The 13,276-nt window shown below is 40.7% G+C and overlaps 1 protein-coding gene across 5 annotated transcripts in view; it reads left to right on the top strand.

Moving 5' to 3' along the window:
- The window catches only part of LOC130918015 (ryanodine receptor 1-like), a 209,063-nt gene that overhangs the window by 62,270 nt on the left and 133,517 nt on the right, over positions 1 to 13,276 (top strand). For all 5 annotated transcript variants that reach the window (XM_057839859.1, XM_057839856.1, XM_057839860.1 and 2 more), the window contains 11 exons: positions 999 to 1,134; positions 1,201 to 1,296; positions 1,372 to 1,490; positions 1,555 to 1,688; positions 1,759 to 2,000; positions 7,602 to 7,794; positions 7,922 to 8,138; positions 8,207 to 8,311; positions 11,510 to 11,613; positions 12,541 to 12,624; positions 12,701 to 12,860. In XM_057839859.1, coding sequence (XP_057695842.1) covers positions 999 to 1,134; positions 1,201 to 1,296; positions 1,372 to 1,490; positions 1,555 to 1,688; positions 1,759 to 2,000; positions 7,602 to 7,794; positions 7,922 to 8,138; positions 8,207 to 8,311; positions 11,510 to 11,613; positions 12,541 to 12,624; positions 12,701 to 12,860 — 1,590 coding nt within the window. The remainder of the gene's footprint in view (positions 1 to 998; positions 1,135 to 1,200; positions 1,297 to 1,371; positions 1,491 to 1,554; positions 1,689 to 1,758; positions 2,001 to 7,601; positions 7,795 to 7,921; positions 8,139 to 8,206; positions 8,312 to 11,509; positions 11,614 to 12,540; positions 12,625 to 12,700; positions 12,861 to 13,276) is intronic.

A 13,276-nucleotide genomic window follows, 5' to 3' on the forward strand; every position in this document is an offset into this window, starting at 1 on the left:
ATCCTTTGTTTTCTTGTTCTTTTTGTGTTCTTTATTTTGACTATTTGTAATATATATTTGTGTCTTATCAATTTCGTTTGCATTTTCACATTATATTTGCAGTGATCATTTGTAAAACTGTTATTACTTAGGGGACTTTGAATGCACCTCAGTTAATGTTTGCACTTTTTAAAAAGTATTAAAGATACATTGCCAATAATAGTTTTTTAATGTGCTTATACCACTCAAATATGCACCAAATTCAGGTTTGAGTAAAAATAATATGACATTTACTGTATTTATAAAATAATGATAATAATAAAATAAACACTTTTCACATACAAAAAAAAAAACAAAAGGTGACAGTTATCAGGCCGGCTCCACCAATGAGGTGTCCCCCCCCTTTTTTTTTTTTTCCCAGTGAGTTGGCAACCCTAGCAACAGCTAACGTTACTGTTTACATTGACTGACGCTGGGCTGCTACTGAGGTGTGTTAACACCCCAGTAATGGCGGCCACCACTATTCGGATTAGTCAATATGAACAAAATGCAACAAGTGCTATAGGGATCATTTGTTATTCGTTTTTACTTTAGAAATAATGGCTTTCCCACAGTGTTTGGCTTTAAACAGCTTCTTTTTTGGGGAAAAGTATTTCACTTGCTCAAGATAACAATCATTCACGGTCCAAAATCCACAAAATGTGAGATGACATTGCCTTTTGTGGCTGCTTTATACTGTCATCTGTACTGCATTTGCATGTGAAACTGAAACAAAAATAAGTTACATATTTATTTAATTTACTGATATCATATTGTGACGTGTCGTTTCGTGACCCTGGCAAATCAAGGTGAGTTTAAGTGTATCGTCCAATCCCTAATCAATAGCACGCTATTTGAAAAAAATAACAGCTGCTAAAAGTACAGTAATGTACTTTTACTTGTAGTATTTAGTAAAAGTTATAACACTCACACTTTGTAATGCACTGAAGCGCGAAAGTAAAACTGATTTTCCGTGTCAGGGAATGATCACCATCGTGTTGGAATGCATCGACCGGCTCAACGTGTACAACACGGCGGCGCACTTTTCAGAATTCGCAGGCGAGGAAGCAGCAGAGTCTTGGAAGGAGATTGTCAACCTCCTCTACGAGTTGCTGGGTAGGACACACTTGTAACGACAAAAAGTGATGGAGTCGACATAATTTTTTCCCCTCTTTTTAAAAGCTTCACTAATCAGGGGCAACCGCTCCAACTGCGCCTTGTTTTGCGACAACCTGGACTGGCTGGTCAGCAAACTGGACCGTTTGGAGGCCTCATCAGGTATCAAATGGTCATTTATTTAGAGGGATTTTTCAACAAAAAAAAAAAATCATTTTTTTGTAACTTCACACCTAGGTATTCTGGAGGTTCTGTACTGTGTGCTCATTGAAAGCCCCGAGGTTCTAAATATCATCCAAGAGAACCACATCAAATCCATCATCTCTCTCCTGGACAAACATGGACGGAACCACAAGGTGAGTTTTGGCGATTATATCCCCACCCTGAAAATGATATTTTATCCATCCCTACTTTTTGAAGGTTCTCGATGTTCTCCGCTCTCTCTGCGTGTGTAACGGTGTCGCTGTGAGGTCCAATCAGAACCGCATCACTGAGAACCTTCTTCCGGCTCGCGACTTACTACTGCAAACCAACATTGTTAATTACGTGACCAGGTACTCATACAGTTACCACTTTTCCGCTCTCCAGAACTTCTGATAGTTACGAAGATTGTTGTATGCGTAGCGTCCGGCCAAACATTTTCTTGGGTACCTGCGAGGGCTCCACACAGTACAAAAAGTGGTACTACGAGATGATGGTGGACTACGTGGAACCCTTTGTGACAGCGCAGGCATCACACCTACGTGTGGGCTGGGCCATGACTGAAGGCTACAGCCCCTACCCTGGAGGCGGCGAGGGCTGGGGAGGCAACGGTGTTGGCGACGACCTCTATTCGTACGGCTTTGACGGCCTCCACTTATGGTCAGGTGAGATCACTGGCGTCAAAGGGGCAGTTTACATGGCGACTCTGCGACACAAAGACGCAAAGACAGAGTAGCGGAATGGCCTTGCGTGCACATGGTGTCGGCGAAGACAAAAAATTCTGAATCCTGCCTCCAAAGTGGAAGAATTCGATTGCGGCGGATTGAGGGGGGCTTGCTCCGCATGCATATCAAAGGCTCCTGCGGCGCGAGACCGCGCCGATAACGTCAGCACTCATACACGGCACGTTGGGCGTGCTCAGCGGTGCTACTAAACATTAAAAACAGCAAATATGGTGGAATGTCGGGTTTAATTTACTGTTTTAATAATATTTTTAAATGAAATATGTTGAATGTTTCCATTTTTGTGCCTTTTCGAACAAAAGAAAAATGCCATCGCTTCGAGTGGGCGGGCATATTTTTTTCCGAGTTGAGCTTGGTGGGGTCAAAGTGCATAATTCGCTGTCACCTTGTAAATCTGCACTGCCCCCTAGGCATGAATACTACATCGTTTTCATGCGGAATTGCGACATTGTTCGTATGGAAACGGGCCCATATAAATGCAAATTTGAAATTTTTCGTATTCTCGTAGTCACCATGTAAACGGCCCCAAAGTTTGCAATTCTTCATTACAGGTAGTCCCCAGGTTACGACGTAGTCGACTTCAGTGATTTCGACTTTTCGTTTTTTTTTCTTTTCTTTTTTTTAGTCTTGTAAACATTACCTTATTGTACCTGACAGTATTTTTTTTACTTTACGTTATTAACATGGCGTGTTCTTTCTTCACTAAACATGAAGTTGTTCAGCTTTACAGACAGCAAGCACAATTGTAGTTTTTGAAGCTTTTTACTTCCTTCACTTTTGACCATTTGTAGAGCTGTAACACCCATACTAGTATGTTCACTTATGTTCAGAATTACTCGCATTTTAACAATAAAACACTTGACACAAAACAATTGGTGTTCAAACGTCCATCTCGTCTGATCAATATGTAAGTTTAGAAGATTTTAATTTACCTAACAAAAGTCTGCTAGTTTAAATACTACGAATGCTAACGTATTTACAATTCTCATAGAAAATCGCTCACATGTAACACCACAAACTGTAGCTGTAAACTTAATTACAAATGCATTAGGGGTGTGACGAAATATAGAAATAGTGATATATCGTGATACTTTGTATCCCAAAAGGTTATTGATATGCTCCAGCAAGAATCGTGATATCATTTTAAAAAGGTGTCACTGTCTTAAAGAAAAAAAAAAAAAAAGAGGAACCAACAAATTGCTACCAAAATCTTCCACCATAATAGTGTCTCAGTTAACTCTAAGGCTGCCTTGACCAGAGCATTCAGTCATTCTGTCAGATTTTCAGGTCATTTATAGGTTACTTGCTGTTCATTTTAGGGCATTTCCAGGTCATTTCCTGTTGAGTTTGAGTCACTGCCTATCAGTGTTGGGAATAACGCGGTTATAAATAGTGTTATTTTTTTTCAGTAACGGGGTAATCTAACTAATTATTTTTTCCACCGTTACTGACGGTCAAAAGCGGTGCGTTACTTACTTTGAATAAATTGAAGAAACTACCAGCCGTAGCGAGTCTACTCTGCTCTGTTTATTTGTCATCAAAGACTTGGGGTGCGTTCAGGTTCATGGCAATGAAAATAGTAAACACACATAGCCTACTTTTGCAAGAACGATGGAGTTTAATACGGTCATAATGTGCAGGTCCTGCACAAATTCACAGCAAAACTGTTCGTGGCTTTGTAGCGATTTGTAATTTCGGAATCGCCAAAGAGTTTAGTATCATCCACCAAACAATAAACACAGCAGAATGTCCATTTCACGTAATTGTGGAAGCGCGTCGACATCTTTACTCCATTTGTCTTCGGCTTGCTTGTAAGGGTCAACATTGTTCACATCCTTAAGTTTGATCACATATCTGTTTTTCGCCTTAGTAACGAGTTTGTCTCTTATCGAAGTGGCAAGTTAAAGTTTAATGTCCCGCGAGCCAGACCTGCTTCCAATATGGCTGCGTTGTTGTCAAATCTCACGTGATCCCCCATTCTGTGACATAAACGCTCGAGCCTAATAGCGCACGTACTTCAGAGCTGGTTGTTTATATGTGAATTATCTCGCCCTATGTTTGTATATGTGTATTTGTTGTTAATAAAGTTTTAACACACGCAAAACAGATACAGAGGCATATGATGGCAGAGCATTCAGAGGAAAATTTGTCCTTTACGAGGTGGAGATAGAAACACTATTTCAAGTTGGTCAAAATTAAAGGAAAGAACGTGCATGTAAAGTGTATTTTATGTCCCGGGGCAAAGCTTTTGTCGACATCTGTGGTAACCAATTCAAATCTGTTTATTTTTGTTTCACTTCAAGTGTAGGATAAATCTGTTGCCGGTGAGGTGCAATGAATATTACAAGGTTCTATAACACAACTACTCGTCTGTTCTTCTCTATTCAACTGACTCGAATACTGCTCAGAAAATTTCAAGTTCTTTGACATACAACAAGTTCTTTATAAAGTAACGGAAATAGTTACTTTCCCTGGTAACTAGTTACTTTTACTATAGAGTAATTCAGTTACTAACTCAGTTACTTTTTGGAAGAAGTAGTGAGTAACTATAACTAATTACTTTTTTAAAGTAACGTGCCCAACACTGCTGCCTATTTATTTGGGTGATTCCCAGGTCACTTCCTGTTCTGTAACACAAAATGAACAGGAAGTGACCCATAAAATACCCCAAAATCAACAGCAAGTAACTTAAACTCAACAGGTAAATGACCAAAAATAACCCAAATTCACCTCATTGCCTGGCATTGGCTGCTGCTGACGGCCATAGACGATGATATCCTAGAATGATTTCCTGATCAATGTATCGATAATCGTTGTATCGCCGTATCATCAGATCATCGTTATCGTTAGCTTTTTATCGCATATCGTATCGTATCGTGAGGTACCAAGAGGTTCCCACTCCTAAAATGCATACACAAACATATTAGCTGAAACAACTTACAGCCTTATGTGGACCAAATCAGAGCCCAGCTGTCCTTTATCAATGTCAGTTAGAGTCTGCTCCTCAGTCATAAGGCGACAGTCCAGCCAGACCCAACGCTGCCACCAGAGGGCAGTGTATCAGCCACCAACAAACAAAATACATTTGGATTTTTTGGTTGCGTCGCCAGCGTAGGAACGGAACTCGTTCATAACCCAGGGACTGGTATTTATTTTTATATATGTACTAGTATATTAGCGGTGTAACCATACACGCAAATCACGGTTCGGTGCGTCAGTTCAACAGGAAAAACAAAAATACTTTTTTATCGCAGCATTTGAAAGTTAAACTTTGTTCTATTGACTAAAAGTAAACTATTGGCTAAAAATTGGCTAAACTATTAACCATTCTCTTAGAAAATCACTCACACGTAACTCCACAAACTGTAGCTGTAAACTTAATTACAAATGGATACACAAACATTTATTAGCTGAAACAACTTACAGCCTTGTGTGGGCCAAACTAGAGCGCAGCTATCATTAATCCTTTCAGACGTCTGAGTCTGCTTCATACAAGCCAACAGTACAGTCACATCCATCACTGCCACCAGAGGGCTGTGTATCCTCCATCATTATACAAAATACAATACCTTTGGGCGTTTTGGATTGTGATTTAGTGATTTTTTTTTTTTGGGTTGCATTCCCTGGTCACCACTGGTTGTCATCAAGTCACTTTGGCTAGGTTCATACAGCAGGTTTTAATGCACAAATTCGATTTTATCGTGTTTTTCCGACTCGAGTGAGGGATTAACTTGACGGTCTCAACGCGACAGGTTGCATAAAAGTGGACCAATTTAAAGCCAATCTAGGTCACTTTCGAATGTGGCTCAAATCCGATCTGGGCCACATTTTTCTAGAATGTCGCGGCAGTCTGAACTGTCAAGTCTCCCAAATCGGAATGCCTGCCGCAATTAGGTCAGCAAAGAGCGAGAAAGACAGGGTGCAACGACAGAGATGGAGCTATAAATTAGCGTTAGCGCATAGCTTGAACTCGGCTTTTGGGGAAGAGGCGGGCTTCACCACTGTCATATAAAAAAAAAAAAAATAATAATACTAATAATAAAATTACGTTGAAAAAGGGATAAGCCTGAGAATGCTTGTTTTTTCCTCTGTACTCCAAATGAGCAGTATTTAAAGATTACTTACATGGCCGAGAATCGGGGCGAAACTGACCGTATGTGTGTGCAATATGTACGCACAGTGCGTGCATGCGTTCTATCAATCCATATAAACTTTGAATATAAGACTGTCCTCTTTTTGGAAATAAAAATGTGATCACCCTGGAATGACGTAGATCCAGCATGTGTAGTTATTTGTTTTGATGCTTCTGCACATGCGGGTCAGTTTGCTCAGCGCGTTAGTTAGTTAGTTAGTAGTTAGTTAGTTAGTGCGCATGCGTACGACATTCACGGGCCCAATGAAAAAAGGCAGTCTGAATGGGCAAACCCCCCCCTAAAAAACATAAGAAAAATCAGATTTGTGCTTTAAGACATGTGGTATGAAACTAGCCTTCTTGTTGCTTTTGGACTTTTCCGGATCACTTCCTATTGGTATTCTACCTCCTGTTGATTGTGGGGCATTTCCAGGTGGCTTGATGATACTGGGTCATTTTCAATTTAGGCCATTTCAGGGTAACTTCCGGTTAATTTGGGGGCATTGCTTGGTCACTTCCCATTGGTATTGGGTCATTTCCTGTTGATTTGATGGTATTTATGGGTCACTTCCTACTGTCATTGGATCACTTCCTGTTGATTTTGGGGCATTTCCGATTCACTTTCTCTTGAAATCCAGTCATTTCTGCTTCACTTACTGTTGCTAAAAATAGAATACAGTGATCCCTCGTTTTTCGTGGTTAATGGGGACCAGAACCTGCAACGATAAGTGAAAAAATGCGAAGTAGCGCCCCACCCCCTAAAGTTTGTTTTGGATGTGTTTAATGCATGTACTTAAATTCAGCATTGGAAAGAGATACATATAAGACATGATTTTTCACTTTTTTCCCAAAGTATAATCTTAAAAAAATGATTATGTATATATACGTTTTAATAAATGGTTTTTAAGCACTTCAAATGTAATAATTATGATAAGTTTTAAACATGTTACTGTCCCACCCAGTTTTTTTGAAACAAGAAAAAATTACAGTAGTAAAAAAATGCTTGCCTTTATTAAAGGCTTTATCGAGTGAGTCCACATAATAAGTTGCCCCAGCAACTGTTTAACAAGTTAAACGATGATTGACGCATGTGGCCCTTTGAAGTCCGTGGCTCTGGCAAGATCAAACCCAAAAATTTGTCAACATCGTTAATGTTAATAAGCAACTCCAGTGCATGTGCTGACGAACAAAGAGCAGAGAGAGAGCGAGAGTGAGACTAGCAATCGGCTCAGGACAGCTCATCTGTTTTTTTTCTTTTCAATTCATAGTATTTAACTTATTGTCTGCTATTGACAACAATAAATGTAAAATCCATTTTAACTAGGAGGACTGTGAATATTCATTTTTCAGGGCCTATAGAGGGGTTAACCCATTGTATTCCATCCGACCAGGTACTGTCGCACGCCAGGTGGCCTCACCCTCCGCACATACTCTGGCCGCAGACGACGTTGTCAGTTGTTGTTTGGATCTGAGCGTGCCCAGTATCTCCTTCCGCATCAACGGACACCCGGTTCAGGGCATGTTTGAAAACTTCAACGTAGATGCCCTCTTCTTCCCTGTCATCAGTTTCTCAGCTGGCGTCAAGTAAGTAGTGACTGCTGTTTAACCTGTATAAATGAGTTTTTGTGCCCTCCCAAATATGTCAAAAAACACTTTCACTTGTTTCAAAATAACGTTCAAAGTAAAGATTCCAATTTTCCATTTCCACCAGAGCTCGTTTCCTGTTGGGGGGTCGCCACGGAGACTTCAAGTTCATGCCCCCACCAGGCTACGCACCATGCTATGAAGCGCTGCTCCCCAGGGAAAGAATGCGCATCGAGCCAATCAAAGAGTACAAGCACGACTTTGGCGGTGTGCGGAACCTGTTAGGGCCTACATTGTCACTCACTCATACATCTTTTACGCCTTGTCCAGTGGACACAGTTCAGGTAAGGAAAACAAAAAACAAACTCAAATGTTTGATGATCCTAAATAAACCACCCATTTATTTCTATAGATCGTATTGCCGCCACATCTTGAAAGAATCCGAGAAAAACTAGCGGAGAATATTCATGAGCTTTGGGCAATCACCCGCATCGAGCAAGGATGGACTTATGGAACGGTGAGGGTTGAATTTACCCGACACGCCCACACTTATACATAGGGATTCTCCTGATCGCATATTTTTGCTCCCGAGTCAGAATCACCTGACTTTGAGAATCTGCCGATACAGAGTCCCGATCCGATAACGAAACAAAAGGGTTCCAGTTCCAAACATGTTACTGTCCCACTGTGCCACCTTCATAATGTGAATTATTTTTAAATGCTTCATTGAGTGAGTCCGCTCACTCTTTGACGCTCACGCTGCACAATGAGCTGCCACAGCAAATTTGTACAAATTAAACGATGATTGATGATTTGGCTTTTATGACTTTTATATGGTGGCCGAGAGGTGTCAGGTGAAATGCAAAGTCCAAACACTTTGCAAATAGAAAAAGCATGAACCCCAATTGCAAACGCTTTGCGAAAGATAAAAAACACGAATGCAAACTGACACAACACGATCCCCAATTCCTAAAGCGCGATCGCAAATTGGCAAAAGCACGAACCCCAATTGCCACAACACGGCAGCAAATGGCTCGCAGCACGAATGCAAATTGCCACAACACAATCCCCAATTCCTAAAGCACGACTGCAAATTGGCAAAAGCACGAACGCCAATGGCGTACCGCATGCAGGCTATTTTTACACCGTGACCTTGCATCGTAAAGCGGATGTAAGCCGAAGTGGGACATTACAGACCCGCCCTCGCATAGACACAACGTAATTTGTGCTACTTTTCTCCGGTAATCTTTCAAAAACGGACATGCCGATCACGCATTGCTTTTATGGAACTTGTAGAAACGACTCTAGTCATTACGACAGATGAAGGATTTTTTCTTCATACGTTTCCGGAAACCAAAAAAATGTGAAGACCGAATCAACTTGCGCGGACTTTAACACCAGCTCGGTGAATCCATTCACATTTCAAATGCAGTAAACATTATGTTGGGTTGGCATGGTCTTTCAAAGGACAAAGAGGTAAGCCATTTTTATATTTTTAACTTATCATTTTAGCGTAACGTTGTGCCGTACTGCTTCTGTCTGACAATGAATGACCTGAAAAGAATTACAATGGTATCTGATAGCCACTGTTACAGTTTCTGTTATGTATATAAAAAAACAACAACTTTAGTACGGGGGAAGTGTAAGTAAATTATAGAATTAAGAAGTGTTCGTTGGCTGTCACTGAGTAGCATTTGCGATCGCTACACAAAGCTAATTAAATTACCCCCAAGAACGGTAAGAGACGTAGGACAACCAGAGGATATATAAGAAAGACAGGGCTGATGGTAAAGGATAGCTTGTTGAAACAGGAGAATGTCATTGTCAGTCGCGTCGATAAAAAAGCTAAAGCTATGCTTAAGTCGGCTCGTTTTTTTTTGGTCTTTTTCAGCCTTCGACACTCAAGCCATCTCTTTTAACTGAACATTTTTATGTTCTTCCACATCTTTGCCAGTGAATTTGGCACCAGGCACATCATTTTCAGAGAGAATTGGTAGGTTTAGCTCTGTAAACATCTCCTTCGTACACGATTTCTATTCATTTCCTATTAGGGACAAACGGTGGCCTGTCCCTACTTAGCAACAGTAGCTAATGTCATGAATATTAATGAGCGGAAGTGACGTGTTGCTTGCGGTACGCCATTGCCACAACACGACAGCAAATGGTTCGCAGCACGACCGCAAAAGGCTCGCAAGACAATTGCAAAGACGATGACCCAGAAGTTAAAAAAAATAAAAATAAATAAAAAAGACGACAGTTTGTATATTGCTATATGTCCGTTGTGACCATCTCTACGGGCCTGTGTAAAGTTGCCCCCCCATCAGACGCAAATTTATATAAAAATGATGTTAATCGTTGGTGCTGCAACTGTTTAGTAGATACAGTATTATACTTTTATTGAGATATTAATTACGAGTGGGGACGTCACTCGTAGCTTTTTCTTAGCTTAGCTCCCGCAGCTAACGGAGCGTACCAACTCTCTCACTAACTGAGGGGTGTCCAAACAAGGCTAGCACGAACATAGTGCAAACAAATTCGGGTCCATTTTGCACTAAATTAGGGGGCTTGAGATATTAATTTCAAGTGATGACATCCCTCTAAGCCCCCAATTTACTGCAAAATGGACCCGAATTTGTTTGCGCTACGTTCGTGCTATCCTTGTTAGGACACCCCTCTGTTATTGAGAGAGTTGGTACGCTCCGTTAGCTGCGGGAGCTAAGCTAAGAAAAAGCTACGAGTGACGTCCCCACTCGTAATTAAAATCTCAATAAAAGCATAATACTGTATCTACAAAACAGTTGCAGCACAAACGATTAACATAATTTTTATATAAATTTGCGTCTGATGGGGGGGGGGGGGGCTTTACGGAGGCCCGTAGAGATGGTCACAAAGCACATATAGCAATATACAAACTGTCGTCTTTCTTATTTATTTTATTTTTTTTTTCAAACTTCTGGGTCATCGTCTTTGCAATTGTCTTTTGCGGTCATGCTGCGAGCCATTTGCTGTCGTGTTGTGGCAATTGGTGTTCGTGCTTTTGCCAATTCTCAATCGCGCTTTAGGAATTTGGGAATATGTTGAGGCAATTTGCATTCGTGCTGCGAGCCATTTGGTGCCTTGTTGTGACAATCGGGGTTTGTACTTTTGCCAATTTGCGACTGCACTTTAGGAATTGGGGATCGTGTTGTGGCAGTTTGCATTCGTAATTTTTATCTTTTGCAAAGCATTTGCAATTGGGGTTCGTGCTTTTTCTATTTGCAAAGTGTTTGGACTTTGCATTTCGCCTGACACCTCTCGGCCACCATACTTTTATCATAGACCTACCAAGCTTCTCTGGCAAGATCAAAGCTACAAACCTGTCAATCATCGCTAACTTTAAGTACCAAATGCAAGCTGGACAGTTTGGCCGCACTCCTTAGCAGGAGGGAGGGTGAGAGGGTGTGGCGCTGCATGAGGCTGAAGCGGAAAAACATATATATTTTTTTCTTAAAACCCGAGCCTTCCACCCAATTCCGATCCTCTGAAAAATTGTACGATCGGCCCGATTTCCGATCACGTGATCAGATCAGGACATCCCTACTTTTACTTACCTCATACTAAGTTGAGTTGAGCATAAATTAAACAGGTTACAAGGATTTGTAAATCATGTTGTTTACACTTTATTTGACAGTGGTTTCAAAAAACTGTCATAATTATGACATGACACTGTCCACAGTTTAGAGACGACAACAAAAAACTTCATCCCTGCTTGGTGGACTTCCAGAGTCTTCCTGAACCCGAGAGGAATTACAACCTGCAGATGTCTGGAGAGACTCTAAAGTAAGTTTGATGTTCATTCATTCATTCCTTTTTCCATGCTGGTTATCCTCACGAGGGTCGCGGAGGTGCTTGAGCTTATCACAGCTAACAACAAGCAGTAGGCGGGGTACACCCTGAATAGGTTGCCAGCCAATCGCAAGGCAGTTTGATGTTCAAAATTGCTTTTAGTTCATCAGAAAATAATTTCAGTCACAGTACAAATAAAAAAAAAAAAGGCTAATAATTAGGGCTGTCAAAATTATCGCGTTAACGGCCGGTAATTAATTTTTCAAATTAATCACATTAAAATATTTGACGCAATTAACGCACATGCCCCGCTCAGATTAAAATGACAGCAGTGTAATGTGCGCTTGTTACTTGTTTTTTGTTGTTTGCCGCCCTCTGCTGGCGCTTGGGTCCAAATGATTTTATGGGTTTGGGGAGTGAGCATGGTGTAATGACATCAACAATGGCGAGCTACTAGTTTATTTTTTGATTGAAAATTTTACAAATTTTAATAAAACGAAAACATTAAGAGGGGTTTTAATATAAAATGTCTATAACTTGTGCTAACATTTATCTTTTAAAAACTGCAAGTTTTTCTATCCATGGATCGCTTTAAGAGAATGTTAATAATGTTAATGCCATCTTGTTGATTTATTGTTATAATAAACAAATACAGTACTTATGTACCGTATGTTGAATGTATATATCCGTCTTGTGTCTTATCTTTTCGTTCCAATAATAATTTACAGAAAAATATGGCATATTTTATAGATGGTTTGAATTACGATTAATTACAATTAATTAATTTTTAAGCTGTAATTAACTCGATTAAAAATTTTAATCGTTTGACAGCCCTACTAATAATATCATTTCTCTTCATAACGATTAGCTACTCTAAGTTACACTCTAATCATAAAGTGACTTGACTTGCTCCCCTAACAGAACTCTCCTGGCTCTGGGCTGTCATGTCGGCATGGGTGACGAGAAAGCAGAAGAAAACCTCAAGAAAATCAAGCTACCAAAGACGTAAGTTGGCTTACATCTTTCGCCCGTTGTTTCAATACTGTTTTTGAAGATGATATACTGTATAACCTTTCCTTAGCTATATAATGAGCAACGGCTACAAGCCCGCACCACTTGACCTAAACCACGTCAAGCTGACACCCAACCAGAACCAGCTTGTTGAAAAACTGGCAGAAAACGGACATAATGTTTGGGCGAGAGACCGTGTTCGGCAAGGGTGGACTTACAGCATAGTGCAAGTAAGACAATCTTAAACACAATACTGTATATAAATCTATTACAAACTTGCAGAGAATTGGACTCGAGTCACGGGACTCGGACTCGAGTCGATTGGAGTCGCAAATTCGATGACTCGCAACTTGACTAGGACTTGAAGAAAAAAGGACTTGGACTTGACTCGCTTGAGTTGGTTGGGTCCGACACTCGAGACCCGACTCGACTTTAGAGGCAATAACTCAAGACTCGACTTGACAAGATGACTCGAAAAACTTGGATCGTAGATTGGTTCCCATGCATCATGGCAAGTTTAGCAGTGCCAGGTCCCAAGAACAAAGAAAAACATGATTGGACTCGAGTTTCCCTCGCCCGGACATGGGTTACTGGGGCCCCCGTCTGGGGCCAGGCGTGGAGGTGGGGCTCAAAGGTGAGCGTCTGG

This window comes from Corythoichthys intestinalis, chromosome 6 (genome assembly GCF_030265065.1).
Source record: "Corythoichthys intestinalis isolate RoL2023-P3 chromosome 6, ASM3026506v1, whole genome shotgun sequence".
Classification (NCBI taxonomy): domain Eukaryota; kingdom Metazoa; phylum Chordata; class Actinopteri; order Syngnathiformes; family Syngnathidae; genus Corythoichthys; species Corythoichthys intestinalis.